Below are 17,484 nucleotides of genomic sequence, written 5' to 3' on the forward strand. Positions count from 1 at the left end.
TGACACAGGCTCCTCAATGATACCTTCATCTCCATGAGCTCGGCTGTGTTTGGAGGTGTGCTCAGAGCTTTTTCAGCTATCTTCTCAAACTCGTCACACAGTCTGAAACAGCAGAAAAATCAGTCTTAACGAACCTGTGATTTAATTTCACAATATTTATTACTTAATGCTCCATTGCATGGAAAGTAGAATGTGATTTATCCGTATGACATCTAATGAATTAAATACAGAATTGTGTTCATTTACTTATTTGGTTCAATATTAATTTAATGATCACCTATCATATTCCAAGCCATAGCATTGAATGAGATGCAAAAAAATTTTCTAATGACCCCCAAGCAGCTCGCAGTTGGATGCCAGAGACAGTTTCTTCATGGAGTGGTTCCTGTGTCAGTCCCAGGGAATGGTACAAAGAAGGGAGTAACTGACTCTACTTACAAGGAAAGATTTAAAAAGAAAGAAAGAAAGAAAAGAAAACAGGCCTGTGGCCCAAAAATGTCAGGCATATGCCAGTACTTCCTACTGGTCTGGGCTGTGGACAATAAAAAATGAACAAACTTGGGGTTGGAAAGAAAGAACACCATTCAGAGGCAAGGAAATTCAGAAAAAAATATCTTCACAAAAATTGTCTGGAGGAAGAGCATGTGGACCATGCTGAGCTGAAAGTGGGGCTGGAAGACAGATGTTTTGACCATGTTTGCAAACCTCGGTGGCAGAATCAACAGAGAAGGACAGGTGTGCCATAAAGGATGAAGGTAAGAGGCCATGGAGTGGACCTGGCAGGCCGAGAGACAGAACACGTAACAGCACTGTGCAGTGCTTTGAGGGGAAGTGGAGACAAAAAGAGGCAGAGTCACCCCTGTCCAGGAGCTCCTGCGAGGCTCTCCGCGCCCTCTGCGCACCCAGCGAGGGCGTTAAAAACAATGGGGGGAGAAAGTCAGCTGCATGAGCTCATGGGTTGTAAGAAGGGGCTGAGCTACAGTAAAATTAAAGTAAATGCTTTGCCAACCGCCGCCAAGAGAAAACATGTTCACTGTTCCTCAGTACTTCTAGAGTGAACAGTGCTGTAAACTGAAAATACAGCGAGGTTCCTGGTAATGCTCCCCAAAGCCCAGCCCCTTCTCCTGGAGCCTCCCTCTTCAGCCTTCTTCTCACTAGAGCCCCCTTCCGCCCCACCCCAGCCCTGTCCATGTAAACAAGGCAACCCACTCCTCCGGGTGGATACACAGGACCAATTCCCATTTGCTGTGAGTTACAGACTTGCTCTCTACCCTGCTCTCCTGGCAGACTCATCCTTCGAAGGAAATTCCCACTCCGTTTTATCTTTGCAGCCCTCCCCTGCTGCCTCTTCTCCTCCCAGCAACACACTGCGAAAGCACTTTGTCTTTTCCTATGTTCGACATCTGAGACCGGATAGCATTTACTACACCCTATTAGAATTTAGTACTTTGTCCTTTGTTTCCATCTCTGCATTGTCACTTCTCTCCGCACATTTCATTCACAATTTAGAGCACAGCTTAGTCAAATGAAGCTTCCTTCAGGCTTCCACGTGTGTTCTAAAGATCTGGATATTCTCTGATGAAGAAGAATTCTGTAAGCAGGCATGGTCACTCACATCCGTGACCCCACTAGAGCACTGAGGGCTGAGTACCTGGACTGTCGTGTATTGCAGGCCAGCCCAGGGATCTAGTAGAACACTGTCCTCAACAACCACACAAGCGCTGGGACTGCTGGCACAAACCTGCAATACCAACACTTGGGGGGACAGAGACAGGTGGGTCTCTGAGTTCAAGGACAGCCTGGTCTACAAAAAAACCAAAGGGGGGGTAACCACACACACACACACACACACACACACATCTCACACAAAGAATGTTCTAGTTGTTGCTGGGTTAGAAAAGAGGATCTCTGTTGGGGGACCAGTTACACTAATCATGCTGCTTGACAGAGATAAGCTGGCATTTAGGTTTACCCTGACTGGTACTCTCTGCATTCAGACTAGCCAGCTTTCCTACCCCCACACCCTGTTTATTTAACAAATCATCCTCCTGTTAAGCTAACAACATGGTGACTGGAGAGATGGCTCAGAGGTTAAGAGTACTGGCTGTTGTTGCAGAGGTCCTGAGTTCAATTCCCAGCAACTACATGGTGACTCACAACCATCTATAGTGAAATCTGGCATATAGGCATATATGCAAACAGAGCACTCATGTACATAAATAAATAAGTTTTTTAAAATATTTTTTAATTTTTTTCTTTCTTTATTTTTTATTAGTTACATTTTATTAACTCTGTATCCCAGCTGTATCCCGCTCCCTCTAAAAATAATTTTAAAATCTTAAAAAAAAGATAAATTGCCAAAGCCTTAAAGAATAATGATAGTATGATGAAGTTCCAAATTTGACAACTCTTTAGAATCCATCAATAGCTCCTATACAAACTAATTTATACATAGATTATATAAATGTTAAAATATGAAGAGAATGTCTCCCTGACTTGTGCAAAAGAATGAAAGCACATTTTAATGCTACAATTAATTTAGACAATTGGGAAGGCACATTTGGGAAAGAAATCATACTGACATTTGCATCACAAAATGTCACTCTTGTAGAAATAAGTTTAGCATAATCCCTTGTTTTGAATGACGAAGGACACTTCTTCTAACCAACTTCTGTAGCTGGGTGGCCCCTCCCACAACACAAACATAATTGGTGGTCCCTGCGTACCTTGTATTTACTTCCTGGTGATCACGGAACATCTTGGCTATGAGTCTCCCACAGATGACGTCTGCCCGCTTCACCAAAGCTCTGATCAGTTCCTCACAGTGCATTTCAAACATTCCCAAGCGGACAGTCTGCAAGGAGAGAAGATTCAAAAACCACCAATAGAAATAAGAACAGGTAGGAGACCCTCTTAGCTTTTCCGTTCTCTGGTCTCTGATTTGTGTGTGTGCAATGCAACAAGGTTAAGTTTTGAGATTTCTAGTTTTTAGTTTTGGTTTTAAATGGTTGAACCAGGCAAGTCTAGAACTCCATGTGCGCAGGAGGCAAAATCAGGAGGAATGAGTGAGTTTGAGGTAAGCCAGGATTACACACTGAGTTGCAGTGCAACCTGGGCTAAAGGCAAGATCCTGTCTCAAAAACAAACATCAGAAAACAACAAATTCACATGTGAGGAGCAGGGAGTTTCTGATACATACCTACACACACACACACACACTTTGTTTTTGCACAACCATCTTGTGAATAAACATCCTTGAAGTTTGTTATCTTGGAATCTATTTCAGAATAACAATAGTAGATTTTTAAAGTTTAGGAAATTAGGTTGTGGCTAAGTAGATAAAAATTGAATTCATTTTTTAATTTTGTTTTGTTTGTTGTTAGACATTGTCTTGCTTGATAGTCCAGAATAACAGGCCATGAACTTGTGGTCTTTCTGCCTCCCGAGTGCTGGCATTACAGGTGTGTACCCACCACACCCAGCAGGAAGATGGGTTTCAAATATGTCATGTGTTCTGTATTTAAGAAGTAATTTGTGGTTATGGCAGAAAAATTGAAGGGTGTTTTCAAGAAAGAGGCCGAGACAGGACATTTAAGTTCCTACCACCCTCAGGAATGGAAACGAGCACATTCTGGAGTCACTGCTGTAGTTTCTAAAAGATTTGTCAACATGAAATGTAAAAGTAAATGTGTGTGTGTGTGTGTGTGTGTGTGTGTGTGTGTGTGTGTGTGTGTCCTAGCTGCCCTATACTGAGGTCCACACGGTGCATGGCGTGTGTCACGCATTCTGCGAGTATGGACCTGTCAACAGCCCTCTGATTTTGTCACTGGGGGTTCTAACACTAGACATTATTACACCTGAGAACAGACCGTTTGCTTCAGACCAGAGTCATACAGGAAAGGGCCATTACCTTTTGAGACGTATACTGAATTTCTTCCATTAGTTTCTGGTAATAGCGAATTTCCTCAATTAGTCTCTCATAGCTCTGAGTCTGTAACAGGAAGTTCTCAACGTCGTGCTCGGCTTTTTTGGTAACCAAGAACTGATACTTGTCGTACAGCTTGAGGTGCTCGGTGGGCGCCACGCTCTCTTGTAACACCACCTCCTTAATCTTTTCCTTATGAGCATCTATAATTTCCCGCAGAATTATGGGCTTCAGGGTTGTCGGCTTAGATTTACTCTCCTAAGCAAAGAAGGAAAACAGCATCACTTTTAGCTAAACTAGCCCTGTTGTATTATCTTCATGAAAGTGTCAATCTTATTATATTGCATTTTCCTCTCATAAACTGTTGTGATTTACCAGTCTCTAATCTATAGAAATATGTTCAATCTAACCTGAGGAGTGTTGTAAGCTGCAGGTTTTGGGTAATTTTTTTTTTCCTTAATGCCTAGCTGTTTGTGTTTTCTTTCAGTAAGGTTGAGAAAATGGTCATTCGAAAGTTCATGCAAAATAAGACCTGGCACACAAAACAGCAAAGCCCACACATAGTTGCACTAGCTTTTTAAGGATGGCCTTGGCCTGCACTCTTCAAAAGATAATGTTTATTCAGAGTCCCACCATCGTTCCTCAGTCACAGAACCTGTTCACGACGCGGAGAAATGCGCTCAAACCACAGAGAGATTGCCACTCACTCGCTGGCCGTGGCGCTGATTCTTGGCTGCCACCTTCCTATTCTGCGACCACAGCTAGAACAACAGCGAGCAACAGTGGACGAGACCACGATTTCAAACGGCGTGACTCTTTCCCTTTGCGAATAAGAGGATGAATAAGTATGCTGACGTAGCTTACAATCTACGTGATTACTCTGAGAGACATTTATGCTCTGCCATCCAGGAGGAGGGGTTTTTAAACTTGTAATGAGCAGAAATCATAGTCTGTGGTAGGTGTTTGACGACGCTGGAATTCGTCGCACTGCCTTAGTTAGCCCAGTGAGTGTTTGACTGCTACGCCCCTTACTGAGCACATTCTGGCGTCACAGCTGACCTGGGACGAGATCATCTGGCTTAAAGATAGATCCCTTCATAGGAACACTACCGAATGCTGTCACCTCTTTGGGCCCCTCATCCTGGGCTCAGAGAGACACTTGGCATCGCCTCTTCAACAAAACAGCGGTTAGAATAATGCGTTCCACACACTGGGCTGGGCTGGGTGCAAGGTGGATTTGTGGGTTCTTGTCAGTGATTGATTCTCATCATAGACGATTTCTTACATTTTTAGCAGCTTGTCTAACTTCTAAAATAGAGCTATCTTTCTAGACATAATTAGATTCTCAGACTGAGCAGCACCTTAGAAAGTTTCTAATATTAAATTTAATTAGTACTCATTGAGAGTTAAGAAAAATGATATTCTGTGTGATACCTCAGGTGTTCAAAGAATATCAAATTAGATCATGATACAGTTATGAGCTTGGACTCGTGGTGCATTAGCCCTTACTGGCTTGCCTTCCATGGGAAATAAAGGTATATTCTAATCTATTTTCCATTCCTATCAAATATAATAATGAACAGCAATATGAATCTGCTTCTGCATTTACTGCCAAAGGTGAGACACTATGTAATTATTTTAGTCAAAGTACTTTCATAATTTATTTTGAAATTCAGCTGACCCTCAAATCACCTAGAGACAACTAGAGGTGGTGATCATGATGAACCCCAGAATTTTAATTTTTAAAATGTGACCAAGTAAGGCTGGCAAAACAATTACCCACATATATACATTGCCTCATGCAAGTCCTAGTTCTAAAAATATGATGTCAGAACAAATATCATTCTCTCCTTGAAAAGTCTAAATTACATACTTTCATACTAATTTAAACTCATCAAATATTCTCTTTAAGCACCAGGAAGGGAAGAATCATCTTTTATAACAATAAAATCATAGTAATAGAGTTCATTTGGGTAATTGTAATCAGTACTTAGAGCTTGGTAATTCTTATCTTATTAAGTTGCTATATCTGTGTGTTTCATAAGCTAACCTGACATTTTCCATTCTTGATAAAAGGTAAAGTAATAGAAACGAATGTGATGAATGAGCTGGGGTTATGCAAAGGCAAAGCAAGCAGTGAATATTGACAGACTTCCAAATGTTGACTATGAAGAACTGATAAGCAGAAAACAACTATTTCAGAATACATACATTATGTAAGGAAATCACTAAATTTGTCTCTTCCAATGCATAGCCAAGGGATCAAAGTATAAGGGGGGAGTCTATGGTGCCAAGATGGAAGAAACGAATTTAGAGAGGTAACTGTGTGCTTCAGTGAGCAGGTGCCTGCAGACTTCATTCATCTTTGTGGTCAAAGCTCTGCTCTGACTCCCCAGCAAAGAGGAAGGGCAGGGGTCTGACAATCAGAGCACAAAGCCTCAGAATAGAGCAAAGCAGGACTATCAGGAGACAGACCTTGGCAAAACTAAAACTAAAAGGAGAGAGAACCCTTGAATGGGAAGAGGAGAGTGAGAAATTTGTCAGTTCTTTGCCCGAGAAAGGAAGAAATAGTAGGCCTAACAGTCCACAGCCAGAATATTATTCTTCAACTTGGATAAGCATATAACCGGTGCATCCAAAATAGCATTAAGCCAAGAATCATTTGGTCAAAGCTGAGGCTTCCAGAGCTTTCAAATGATTACAGAATTTCAGAGAGGCCCACTTAAGACACATCCATAAATATGAGTTCTTACATGTTGTCTCATAGTAACAAAAGGAAAGAACCCAGAGAAAAATTATCCACTATGGGTAGGATTCCACCAACAGCAGAATCACACAGGCCAAGACCACAGACAGTGAAATTCTTAAAATGAGAATGGAAAAGAATTAGTATGTATAAAGACAAAAAAAAAACCTTAATGAATAAGTAGAAAGGACCATCAAAAAATGTTCAAATCTGTTTGCACAAAGAATTAATAAAATTCCTAGAAAAAAAATAATAAATTGAAACTCCATGAAGGGACATTTTTCTCCCAATGAAAATTTTTTAATTCTTTTTTTCCCTTTTGTAAAACATAGATTCTTTTCTCATGCAATATAATTTGAATATAGTTTCCTGTAGCTGGCATTTTGCTGCCTTGTGGGTTATTCTTTCTTCCATCCTTCATCACCTCCTTTCCTCTTCCCTTTCAACCCCCTAACACTATTAAAGAGAAAAAAGATAGAAAGGAAAGGAGACTATGTTATCATTAGATTACTTCCTCCTGATTAGGGGCATCAATCTCCCTGGGGCAAATTTGATCTTCACTATCAGGATATCTAATTTCTTCTTGTTGTTGCTGTTTCTTCTTTGTACGTGACTGCTTAACAAATCACAACCAACAGTAACCAACTCTCAGGGCATTTATATACCCTCTGAAAAGTCCCCAGAATTCCAAATGTCACACAATCACAGAAACTAGCTGTAAATGGCAAAAGCACACCCCTAAAAGAGCACGAATCAGAGTCAGATGTTGCAAAGCAGCCCCATATGCCCACATCTGGGATTAAAACAAACACATTTTCTTATACTATTTCTGTGTTTTTAAAGAAACCAAAATTCCAAAATCCTCACTATATTTCCCCTTTCTGTTTTAAGCCATTAACTGTGCTGGATGTAGTGGGGAAATTATAAACACACATTTTTTTAATGAGCTATACACCTTTTTGCATCAGTGGCCAAGGTTTTTAGGAGACCTCTCCTGCTCACTTCTAATCTTTATCAGTTTTGATGGTATCTGCAGCTTTTCATTTTCTGTAGAAATATGAACAAACCTGCACTCCCAACACAAAACATTCAGAGGCTTCCATTCTGATGTTAACACATCCATATACTATATAGGTTGGTTTAATTCCACAGTCATTTTTTTTATAACCTGGTGACTCTCATCTGTTATTGTCTGAAAAATATTAATAGTTTTTACTGTGGAGCCTCAAGGCATGACCCCAAGTCCATTTCCCCAAGGTAAGAAATTAGCTTGAATATCTCTCTTGGACCTACACTCATTGGCCCTTGCTACATGACCTGCATATCCCTGAAACCCTAGGCCTTCTTTCTGGTTTTTATTTAGAAAAACCATTGCCCTTAGAGAAGCCTTGTTCACAATTTTGTTGCAAATGACCAAATTTCCCACAGTTAAAGCACCAGGCATTTTAAAATCTCACACCTTTAGTGGCTTGGTCATAGTCTCTTTGCAAATGAACATACTTCTTGCAATTGAAGCATCAGGCATTTTGATATCGACAACCTCCTGCTATCGCTTGTTCTATGATATTAGCATGCTACATGCTAGAAACCAATATCAGTCATAGCCTTTTTTCACTTGTCCATAGGCACTGCCTGTGCCTTGAATGGTCTAATAACTTTTTGTATTCAGCATTTGCATTTTCATATGCCAAGGCCTCTATCAACACCTGTCTTGTGTCAGAGTCTGATATGGCTTTATTCACAGCTGAGACTAATCTTTGTAAAATATCAGGAAGGCTTCTCCAGAGCCTTGTATAATCTTTGTAAATGAGGTGAACCTTTCTCAGGCTCCTCAAGTTTGTCCCAAGTTTTTAAAGCCACTAAACCACATTTTTCCATAGTAGCATCATGAAACTGAATCTGTTCCTGTATATTAGAGTATTACCCTTCACCCAGCAGCTGATTTTTCACTATTTTCATTCCTGTTGCAGAATATTTGATCACATTGTGAAAGTAGAGATTGTGTTGTTTACTGGAAAAATCTGTTTCTAGTTGTGGTGTGGCTCAGTCCTTGCACACATCTGTAATCCAAGAGTTTTCTGCTTGAATTAAATAAAATCAACTATAGGTCAAGAGGTGGAGCAAGCAACCAGTTGACAGGGAGTGAGCAGAGAAAAGAACCATAGAGAGTAAGAGGAAGTCAGGAGGATGCATAGCAAGACACATAGGAAGAAGGGAGGGGCATTCAGTCTGAGGGCTCTTTGAGACAGTGTTAAAGTTTCCTTTTCCTTTTGGGATGTCAGCTGAGGAGGAAGGTCAGCTGGATGCTTTCTCTGCCTGTCTGAGTTAGCAGGCTTTCACCCCCAGCATCTGGCTTTATTGGTAAAAATCAAATGACTGAGATTTTGCTTAAAAAATTACATTCCCCTGGCTCTATTTTGCTGTTCAGTATTCGTGGCTTCTTTCCTCTACCATGTTAACAATGGCAACTGTGGACTGGCTTCTAGTACAGCTGTCACACATACTTTCCAGTCTTGGGGAATAACTCTATTTTGAGTAGCCAGGTCATTTGGAATTTGTTTCACATAAAAGCGTGCGATCCATATGCAATGATGAGCTCTTTTCAATGCCTTAGATCTATTATTTCCATAGGATGCTGTCCTATCTTGTCATAACCTTGTTCCCCACTGTTAGGAGGCATATCTTGTATAATTACGGGGAAGCTAAGATGGGAATGAATGTGAGCATTGTAGTAAGATGTGTTTAGGAGATGCTGCTCCATGCCTTAAGATGGGCTGAGCTGCCACTATTCAGGTGCCAACTCTCGAGGGCACTTACGCCTTTAACAATAGTGAACAGACATACTTTTTGTATGTGTGAAATATGGGCAAGCTATTTTACAAGTAGAAAAGAAAGAAGGAAGCTGCTGATTGGGGCTATGAAACCTAAAGACCTTGCAAGTTATAGCTCATTGAGCATGCCTGTGTGATGGACTAAACCACAGTGGCTACATAGGTAATATTGAGGCAGAATCTATGAGGACGGAGGTGGGAACTTGCTGCTGATAGAAATCACTGCATATGAGAAAGGTCATCAATCCTAGAACCATTTTACAGAGCTGGGGTATGTTGACAGCATTGCATGAGTCAGCAAATGGCATGAGACATACAGCCAACACTCATCAGCTAATTCAATCTCCATCATAGCTCTTCACTTTGTGCCCCTCAGAAAATTTTTGGCTGAATTCAGTGAAAGACTAGGTTAGGAAAGTGTGCATATCTTATGAAAGAACCTAGTGGAAAATTATATTTGTTAACAAATATTTCTCTTTTGATGTTATATATATACATACATACGTGTGTGTGTGTGTGTGTGTGTGTGTGTTTGCCTTCACATATGCCTATGCCCCATGTGCACACGCAGAGGACACAAAAGAGGGTTGGATTCCCTGGAACTGGAGTTAGAGAAGGTTGAAAGCGACCATGTAAGTGCTGGGAACTAACCCTGGTCCTCTAGAAGAGTAGCCTGTGTTCTAATTGCTGAGCCATCTCTCCAGCCTCCACAGCTTTACTGTAAGCTGATATTACTGTCATAGTCTGTGAAGCAGAGGATCTCTGTCAACAACTGTTAGCAGTTCTTAAGTGAATGGTATCATGCAAACTCAAGCAATCAGAAGGCTCTTGTTACTTACCCACTTGGAATACAATTTTGTCTCAACTCTTGGCACATAGCTGACAGCCTTAATCATGACTTCATAAACATTTACAAAGATATCTATGTAGTCATTAAATTCAGGCTCAAACTTAATGCTGTTATTATCAAGAATCAGCCTCATGATGAAACCTGGATGTTCAAAAGCTCTAACAGATTCCTACAAAAATAAATGAATAAATAAATAATCATAGGTATAGATAGAAATATAGATCAATTAATAGGAATAAAAAGTATGCAGGCCCCAATTAATACATGGAACACACTTTTTCTTGTACTTGAGACACCTAAACAAGAGAGGTACCTTCTGGAAAGACTGCAGGAGTGATTGCTGTCCCGACTGGTGGGTACTGAGTGTCTTGTTGGATCTAGAGGGGAACTAAATGGTCAAGCACATTCTGATTCCAAGGCATTGCTCAGGGGAACAGTCTCCTTACAGAGGAGAAAAAAAGGGACTCCTCAAGCAAGCACTACCCAAGCCTGGAGACTCAATATTTCACCACTATTTACTCAGATTTACCCACATCCTCACCATTGTGATGATAATCTTATCCACCCTGTGTGAGTTGACCTAACCATTTGGCACGTAAGTGTTACAGGTCTGAAGGCTCACATTCCACCGTCTGGTTGGAAACACTACCTTGCCATTTTCCTCTCTGAAAGAGCTGAAAATAGTTATCAGAGGCATACCTGCTAGCTGAGCTGTACTTACTGGGGGTTGGGCGATGAGGTCTGTGAAGTCTTGCATGGAGACCAGAGCCAGGTCCTGTAGCTGTAAGGTCATGAGTGTAGCAGCGCAGTTGAAAAAAGAGTCCAATTTGGCGCTGCTGTCACCAGTTGGCAATTGCTTTTTTTTATTGCCTTGGTAATAAATATTCTGCACTTCTGGAAACCACCTTGAAAGAACAAAAGACATTTAGAAGTCAATACTCTCAGTGTATTACTCCATTTACATTAAGCATTAACAGTAAATTCTAGACATCCAAAGGTCTTCATAAAGAGGTATATTGCCAAGCGACATTATGCGCTCCCTGAGACCTAAGTGCTAGAGTATTTCACTTCTCCTAGGAAAAGAAATTTTAAATCATAACCAATAGAAAATGACTCAGTGATGTGGTGCTATAAGACATAAATCTCACCCTGCAATTATGGTTCCTGCAGGTTTTGAAGAAATATGAGCAATAACCTAACCGGACACTTCTCTCCAGGCTCTTAAATGGTCCCCTTGGAATATGTGTTAGTTTAAAGCCATAGAGCGAGTAACTGATCAAACGAAGAGCTAGCTTATCCCAAGTTAAACCTATGTGGTATGCCATGCTGCTATTCCACAGCAGCTTAAAAACAAGGCACACATCAAAAACATCACGGGTTTTATTTTCCCAATTTCCCTTAATGTGAAATCCTGAAAGAATGACTGATTTAAAATGAAGTTTCAAATGTGTACATGTCCTTGTAATAAAAGAATAATAGTGCGATTTCATATATATAAGTACCTAATGCTGAAAATCACTAAAGTTTCCAGCTTATAAAATCATCGTCAGCACTGTTAAGACTGAGGAATGCTGCTACTTTCTGTCATAACGGATAATGGACGTTTAAACAATAATTGATAGGAGTGGCCAGAGTCTTCTAACAGAAGAAATCTAAGTTTTAAACACAAAAATTTTCCTTCTTTATCAGTAGGTACTGCAAGTGCACTTCTGTTCTATGAGCAGTGTTACAGAAGTTATAAAGAGATATTACATATTACATCATCCTTTTTCTCCTAACGATGAAAGGAAAGCAGTGAGTGCATCACGAGAAGATAGCTGAAAGCCAAAGGACAGAGAGACACTTCACATTGAAATCTTGGAAAAGCATTTTACAACAAAGATAGTAATTAACAAAGCTCTAACAGAAGCATCTGGAGTAGAAACAGTATTAAAAATTAAAGGAATTCAACACACATTTCTGTAGATCCAAGGTGAAAGTGTGCTGACAAAGAGGACAAGAGAGGTAGGGTCACACTGCAAGTTTTCAGAACAGATCAAGAAATTTGTATTTTTTTATTTTGTCAGTGAATGAGAGAGACAAGCATGAAGGTTTATAGAAGAGTTTGAAGGGAACGTTTACAGGGACAAAGGAATAGAGAAGTTCTGTTTACATTTTGCAGTGGTCTGTCTCAGTGGTTCTCAACCACGGTTATGACCCCTTTGCCAATCGAATGACGCTTTCACAGGGGTCACAGATCAGATGTCCTGCATATCATATATTCACATTATTATTAACGGTAACAAAATTACTATTATGAAGTAGCAATGAAATAATTTTATGGGCCTGGAATGGTGGTGCACACCTTTAATCCCAGCACTCAGGAGGCAGAGGCTCCCAGACAATCTCTGTGAGTTCGAGGCCAGCCTGGTCTACAAAGGGAGTCCAGGACAGCCAAGGCCATACAGAAAAACTCTGTCTCAAAAAAGAAAAGAAAAACAAAACAAAAAAATAATAATTTTATGGTTGGGGTCACCACAGCATGAGGAATTGTCTCAAAGGGTCCCAGCATTAGGAAAGTTGAGAACCACCGGTGTACCTAAGTGTAATCTAACAACCGGGACTCACACTAAAAACACCAGTGAAACAGTGTGCCCCAGATTCCTGTGTCGGGCAGAGATTGGAGGATCCATGGAGTCTCCAGTAAAGTCAAACCCACAAGCCTCAGCCAATGAGGAAATCGGTCTTAAAAACACAAGGACACCATCACATGCATGTGTGTGCACACCCCAACACGCGTAATTGTTTTCATGTGCATATTTGCATGTGTGTGCAAACACATACACAGTAAAAATGGGCCTGCCAATGGTAGAAACAATGGGAATTAAGATGAAGGGATGAACATTCAATGGACGCAGAAGATGCTTCTAAAAAGACATTTAAACAAATGGTGGTCATAAAATAGGTCTCAATAAATATAAAAAGACTGAACTTCAAAATTCAAAACCAACAACATGACACTTGGAGATTCACAAGTGTGTGGGGATAATATAAACACAAGTAGACAAAAATCACGAGGCAAATTGGAAAATAATTGAAGAGGAGTGAGTATGAAATTATCATATTCTAAACTGAAGGGTGAACAAAAGTCAATGAACAGAGGGAATTTTAGGTGGATCTTGAGGAAGCACTATTCCTAATTGTCTGAGAAAGTGCCAGATTGATTTCCAAAGTGGTTGTACAAGTTTACATTCCCACTAGCAATGGAGGAGGGTTCCCAAAAGGCTAACTTTTTTAAAGTAATCTTATTTTAACTTATTGGAGAAAAAAGATAAAGAATATATTTTATCTTAAATGAGCAACATATATTTCCTAGAAATTGTAAGAATGGCCAGAGCTTTTATGTCTTTTGTTAATTTTAATTTGACCTAATTTTAATATCCTGTTTTTAATACATTAATGATCGAACTACAGACAATTGTGGCCCAGAGCCCATTGTCTGGCACCTACATAATAAGTATCATATGTGTCTGTTCCATTCTGAAGGACCAGTCCAAAGAGCTACTTAATTATGTTTTGATAGCCCTAGTACCGCTGAGGTTAAAAGCTTTTAGAAACCGTATACATTCCCTTCCCGGTCATCTGCTAACTGCTACAGTGTGCTTCGGCGAGAGTCAGGATGACAGCTCGCAGCCTGGGCCTGGCACGCAGATACCACCGGAAGGCCCTGCTGGAGACTAGCGTGTGATGTGCTGCCCAACAGCTCGCAGGGCAGAGGCAACAGCAACACATTCCCAAAAGGCCACTGCTGGTGACAAGCATTTCAACCCACTCCTGCTCACCGTGTCTACGACATCTGGATGGTACAGACTAAGGCAGTTAAGGGCAATTTAACTCTGAGACAGAAACGGTGCTGGAAACTTGTGGAAGCAAATTTTCTAGAAGCAGTTAAAATGGAACCCTTCGCCAATCACACCTCTAAACCTAAACCTCCCTGTAGGAGAGCTCAGGATTTTACGTTTTAAGTAGCGTCTCCTTGGCGGAGTCCATGTGTCTAATGACGATGTTCTGAAAGGCTGACAGCTCTAACGCTTCCTGGCGGTTGTGAAATTCTTCTATGTCAACTAAACGTAATTTCCTGCAAGAGATAAAAATAAACAGCAATTTAAGATAAAGATTTTGGGGTGTTTATGGTTTTGCTAATTTGTATGTTCTAAAAAAACACCATATTTCTAGATTCATCATCAAAAGCTGAACTCTACGAATTAAATTGTCAAGAACATGAGATGTTTGGTGTTGGTCAGCTTTCTGTTGCTGTGACAAAATGCCAGAGGAAAACAAAGGCAGAAAGGTTTGTTTTGGATACTGGTTTCAAAAGTTTCCGTTCATGGTCTGTTGCTTGGCTCTGTCATCTTGGGGCCAGTGGTGGAACAGAGCTTCATGGTGTAGAGACGGTGATGACAGAGAAGTGGTCTTTTCGAGGCAGCTGGAGGGAGGGCAAAGCCACTGGGAGAAGAGAGGGAGGAAGGAAGGGAGAAAGGCAAAGAGCTCTTGAAAGTGAAGGGCCTAAGCACAAAATACATTCCCTCCAGGACCACCTCTTCAGGCAAGTCCTGCCTCCCAAGTTTGTGAGCTCCCTTCATCTCCCAAGAGGCCTGCAAATGCTGAGCTCAGGAACTGATTAATCCACGTGAGCCTTGGAGGGGACCTTTTAGACCCAAACCAGAACAATGACTAAATGTTCAAATGATGGAGATAATGAGATTCAAAAGGAATATGGCATTGTGAGACATCACTGTGAAGGAAAAGCACGCAGTAACTGGGATCTGGTGGAGAACTTAGGCTTTTCCCCATAGAAACCAGAAGCGTCAAAGAAAGTGTGGTAACACTGGTGCATACAGGGCTGGCTTCTTCCAAAGGAAGGTGACCCTGAGCAGCAGGGAGCCCGGGGTGAGGAAGCTCTCCACCAAAGCAGCCCCAGAAACCCCAGATCCTTGGGGCCTGTGTGAGCTTCTAAAGGTGAAGGACTTGGTCAAGCCCAGGTCAGTCATGGGAATGCTTGTAAGATGGTTTTGAGGGAACAAATAGGGTACATCTTCATTTATAAATGAAACGTTTGTTAAACACTTATGCTTTAAGATGTTGCAACAAATCCCAGATACATTGTGTGGCTATGGAATGCATGCGTGAATGGGGGCGTCCACACGTATATGGTCAACGAGTCCAAAACAAAACAGAAAATGTCCACTGTACTGCAACTGTGCTGTGAGTAACTTGTTTGGGTTGTCGGGAAGAAAGAGAGAGGGTGGCACCCCACTTCCCACAGATGCCTCACGAGGGACTACCTTTAAGAAATCTAAATTTGCCTTACTTTGATAAATTTTAAAGCCTGTGTCCGTGTGAGCATAAGCTGGAGTGCTTCCCTGAGGCTTGTAACAGGCCTGCAAGAGCAGGCACAGGACGCTGGGCTTCCCAGGCAGCATGGCAGGTCCTCCTCCTCAGCCTGAAGGGGCTTTTTGCTCCAGGTGAACCAAGCAACTTTCTAAGCATCCCTGCTACGTCTTTCCTGCCCACAGCTGCTCTGCTCCACCAGGACAATGCCCGAGAGGCAGGCCACGCTCTCCGTCAGCCACGAGGGGCCTCCAGTATGTGCCGCTAACCCGGGCAAAGTTTCTCACACTTATGAATGCTCAGAGCACTGCCACAGCTAATGCTAATGCTCCGGGTCACTTGAAACAAGGTAGAGACACTGAGGCCCTTAGCTGAGGGCATCCCATATCTGTCCAGTCATATATGGCAATTAGATGGAGAAGACGGGTACAATGGGTTAGATGTAAAAATGATTACTTATTATTCTCTATGCTATATATCATTTACCAAAACCATGCTTTAATACTTGCATTGTATTTGTAAGTAATTTTCATTTACAATTAGAATAATAAAAGCAACCAGATGTGATTAAAAATCTCTTTCTTTTAAATTTTTTTAGTAAGAGGGCAGAGATGATGGCTCTGTGGTTAAGAGCACCTGCTATTGCACAGACCCACGTCATCTCCAAACGCCCACACCACAGGCTTACAGCCGACCGTAATTCCAGCCCCGGGGGAATCCAATGTCTTCTCCCAACCTCACTAGGCACCAGGCACAAACATGGTACACGCACATACATGCAGACAAAACACTCAAATGCACTGAAGAGATAAACCTCAACACATCAGCTTTGGGAAGGCCGGAAACACTCACTTAAAAGTGCTGTGCCACAGATCCAGCACGGCCAGCATCGTGGGGTTCATCGCATTTAGATGTTCCCTAATGTAACTGCACGCAGACAGGAAAGGCCTCCTCCACGGCTTCGGCAGAACTTCCATTCTTAGAACACAGAGAGAAAACTCAGTTGTCTTTCTTAAACAGCAAAAGGGGCGTTGGCTTGGGCATTTGACTCAGGGGTTAGAGCACTTGCCTCGCTCACAGAAGGTCCTGGGTTTGGTCCTACGCACAACACACAGTACTTTTTACAATAAGTATATATTTTGAGTATAATCAAAATACTTTTATTTTAATATGATTTCTTAGAAATTACAAAATGTGTAATTATATTCTAAAATACATACTCTGTGTTTAGCATAACTTTTGACAATATCATGAAGTTTGCTTTCAATATTTAACAATAAGGTATTTTGTCTCTAAATACTTGATCCTATTGAATCTGTAAGTAACATAGAATGGTCAAATGGAAACAAGAGCAAGCTAGCTTTTCTACATGAAGATTCTAGCTTCACATGTGTTGCTATGACATAACGCTATGATAAAATGCTATGTAAGGGAGAGGAAAGTCACAGTGGCAGGAGCTCAGACAGCTATTGTGTCATGCCCAGTCAAAAGCAAAGAGAGAATATAAGCTCCTGAACAGTTCAGCAAGCAATCTAGGGAATGGTATCACCAACAGTCGGCTACATCTTCTTATATCCGCTAACAACCAAGACAGTCCTCCACAAACATGAACATAAGCCAACCTGATTGACATAGTCCCTTCTTACAACTCTCATCGCATGTGATTGTAGATTGTCAAACTGACAGTTGAAATCAGCTGGTACAAATTACACTAAATATATAGAGTATAATTATATACATATTTGTACATATGTACAATTGT

General features: G+C 41.1%; 1 protein-coding gene across 1 annotated transcript in view; it reads right to left on the reverse strand.

Annotated features, from left to right (window-relative positions):
- The window catches only part of Dnah7 (dynein axonemal heavy chain 7), a 253,456-nt gene that overhangs the window by 211,486 nt on the left and 24,486 nt on the right, over positions 1–17,484 (reverse strand). The window contains exons 9-15 of the mRNA XM_060368356.1: positions 16,575–16,700; positions 14,350–14,469; positions 11,074–11,257; positions 10,342–10,521; positions 3,911–4,183; positions 2,727–2,854; positions 24–102 (exon numbers count right to left, since the gene is read on the reverse strand). Coding sequence (XP_060224339.1) covers positions 24–102; positions 2,727–2,854; positions 3,911–4,183; positions 10,342–10,521; positions 11,074–11,257; positions 14,350–14,469; positions 16,575–16,700 — 1,090 coding nt within the window. The remainder of the gene's footprint in view (positions 1–23; positions 103–2,726; positions 2,855–3,910; positions 4,184–10,341; positions 10,522–11,073; positions 11,258–14,349; positions 14,470–16,574; positions 16,701–17,484) is intronic.

The sequence above is a fragment of the Meriones unguiculatus genome, chromosome 15, assembly GCF_030254825.1.
Source record: "Meriones unguiculatus strain TT.TT164.6M chromosome 15, Bangor_MerUng_6.1, whole genome shotgun sequence".
Lineage (NCBI taxonomy): Eukaryota > Metazoa > Chordata > Mammalia > Rodentia > Muridae > Meriones > Meriones unguiculatus.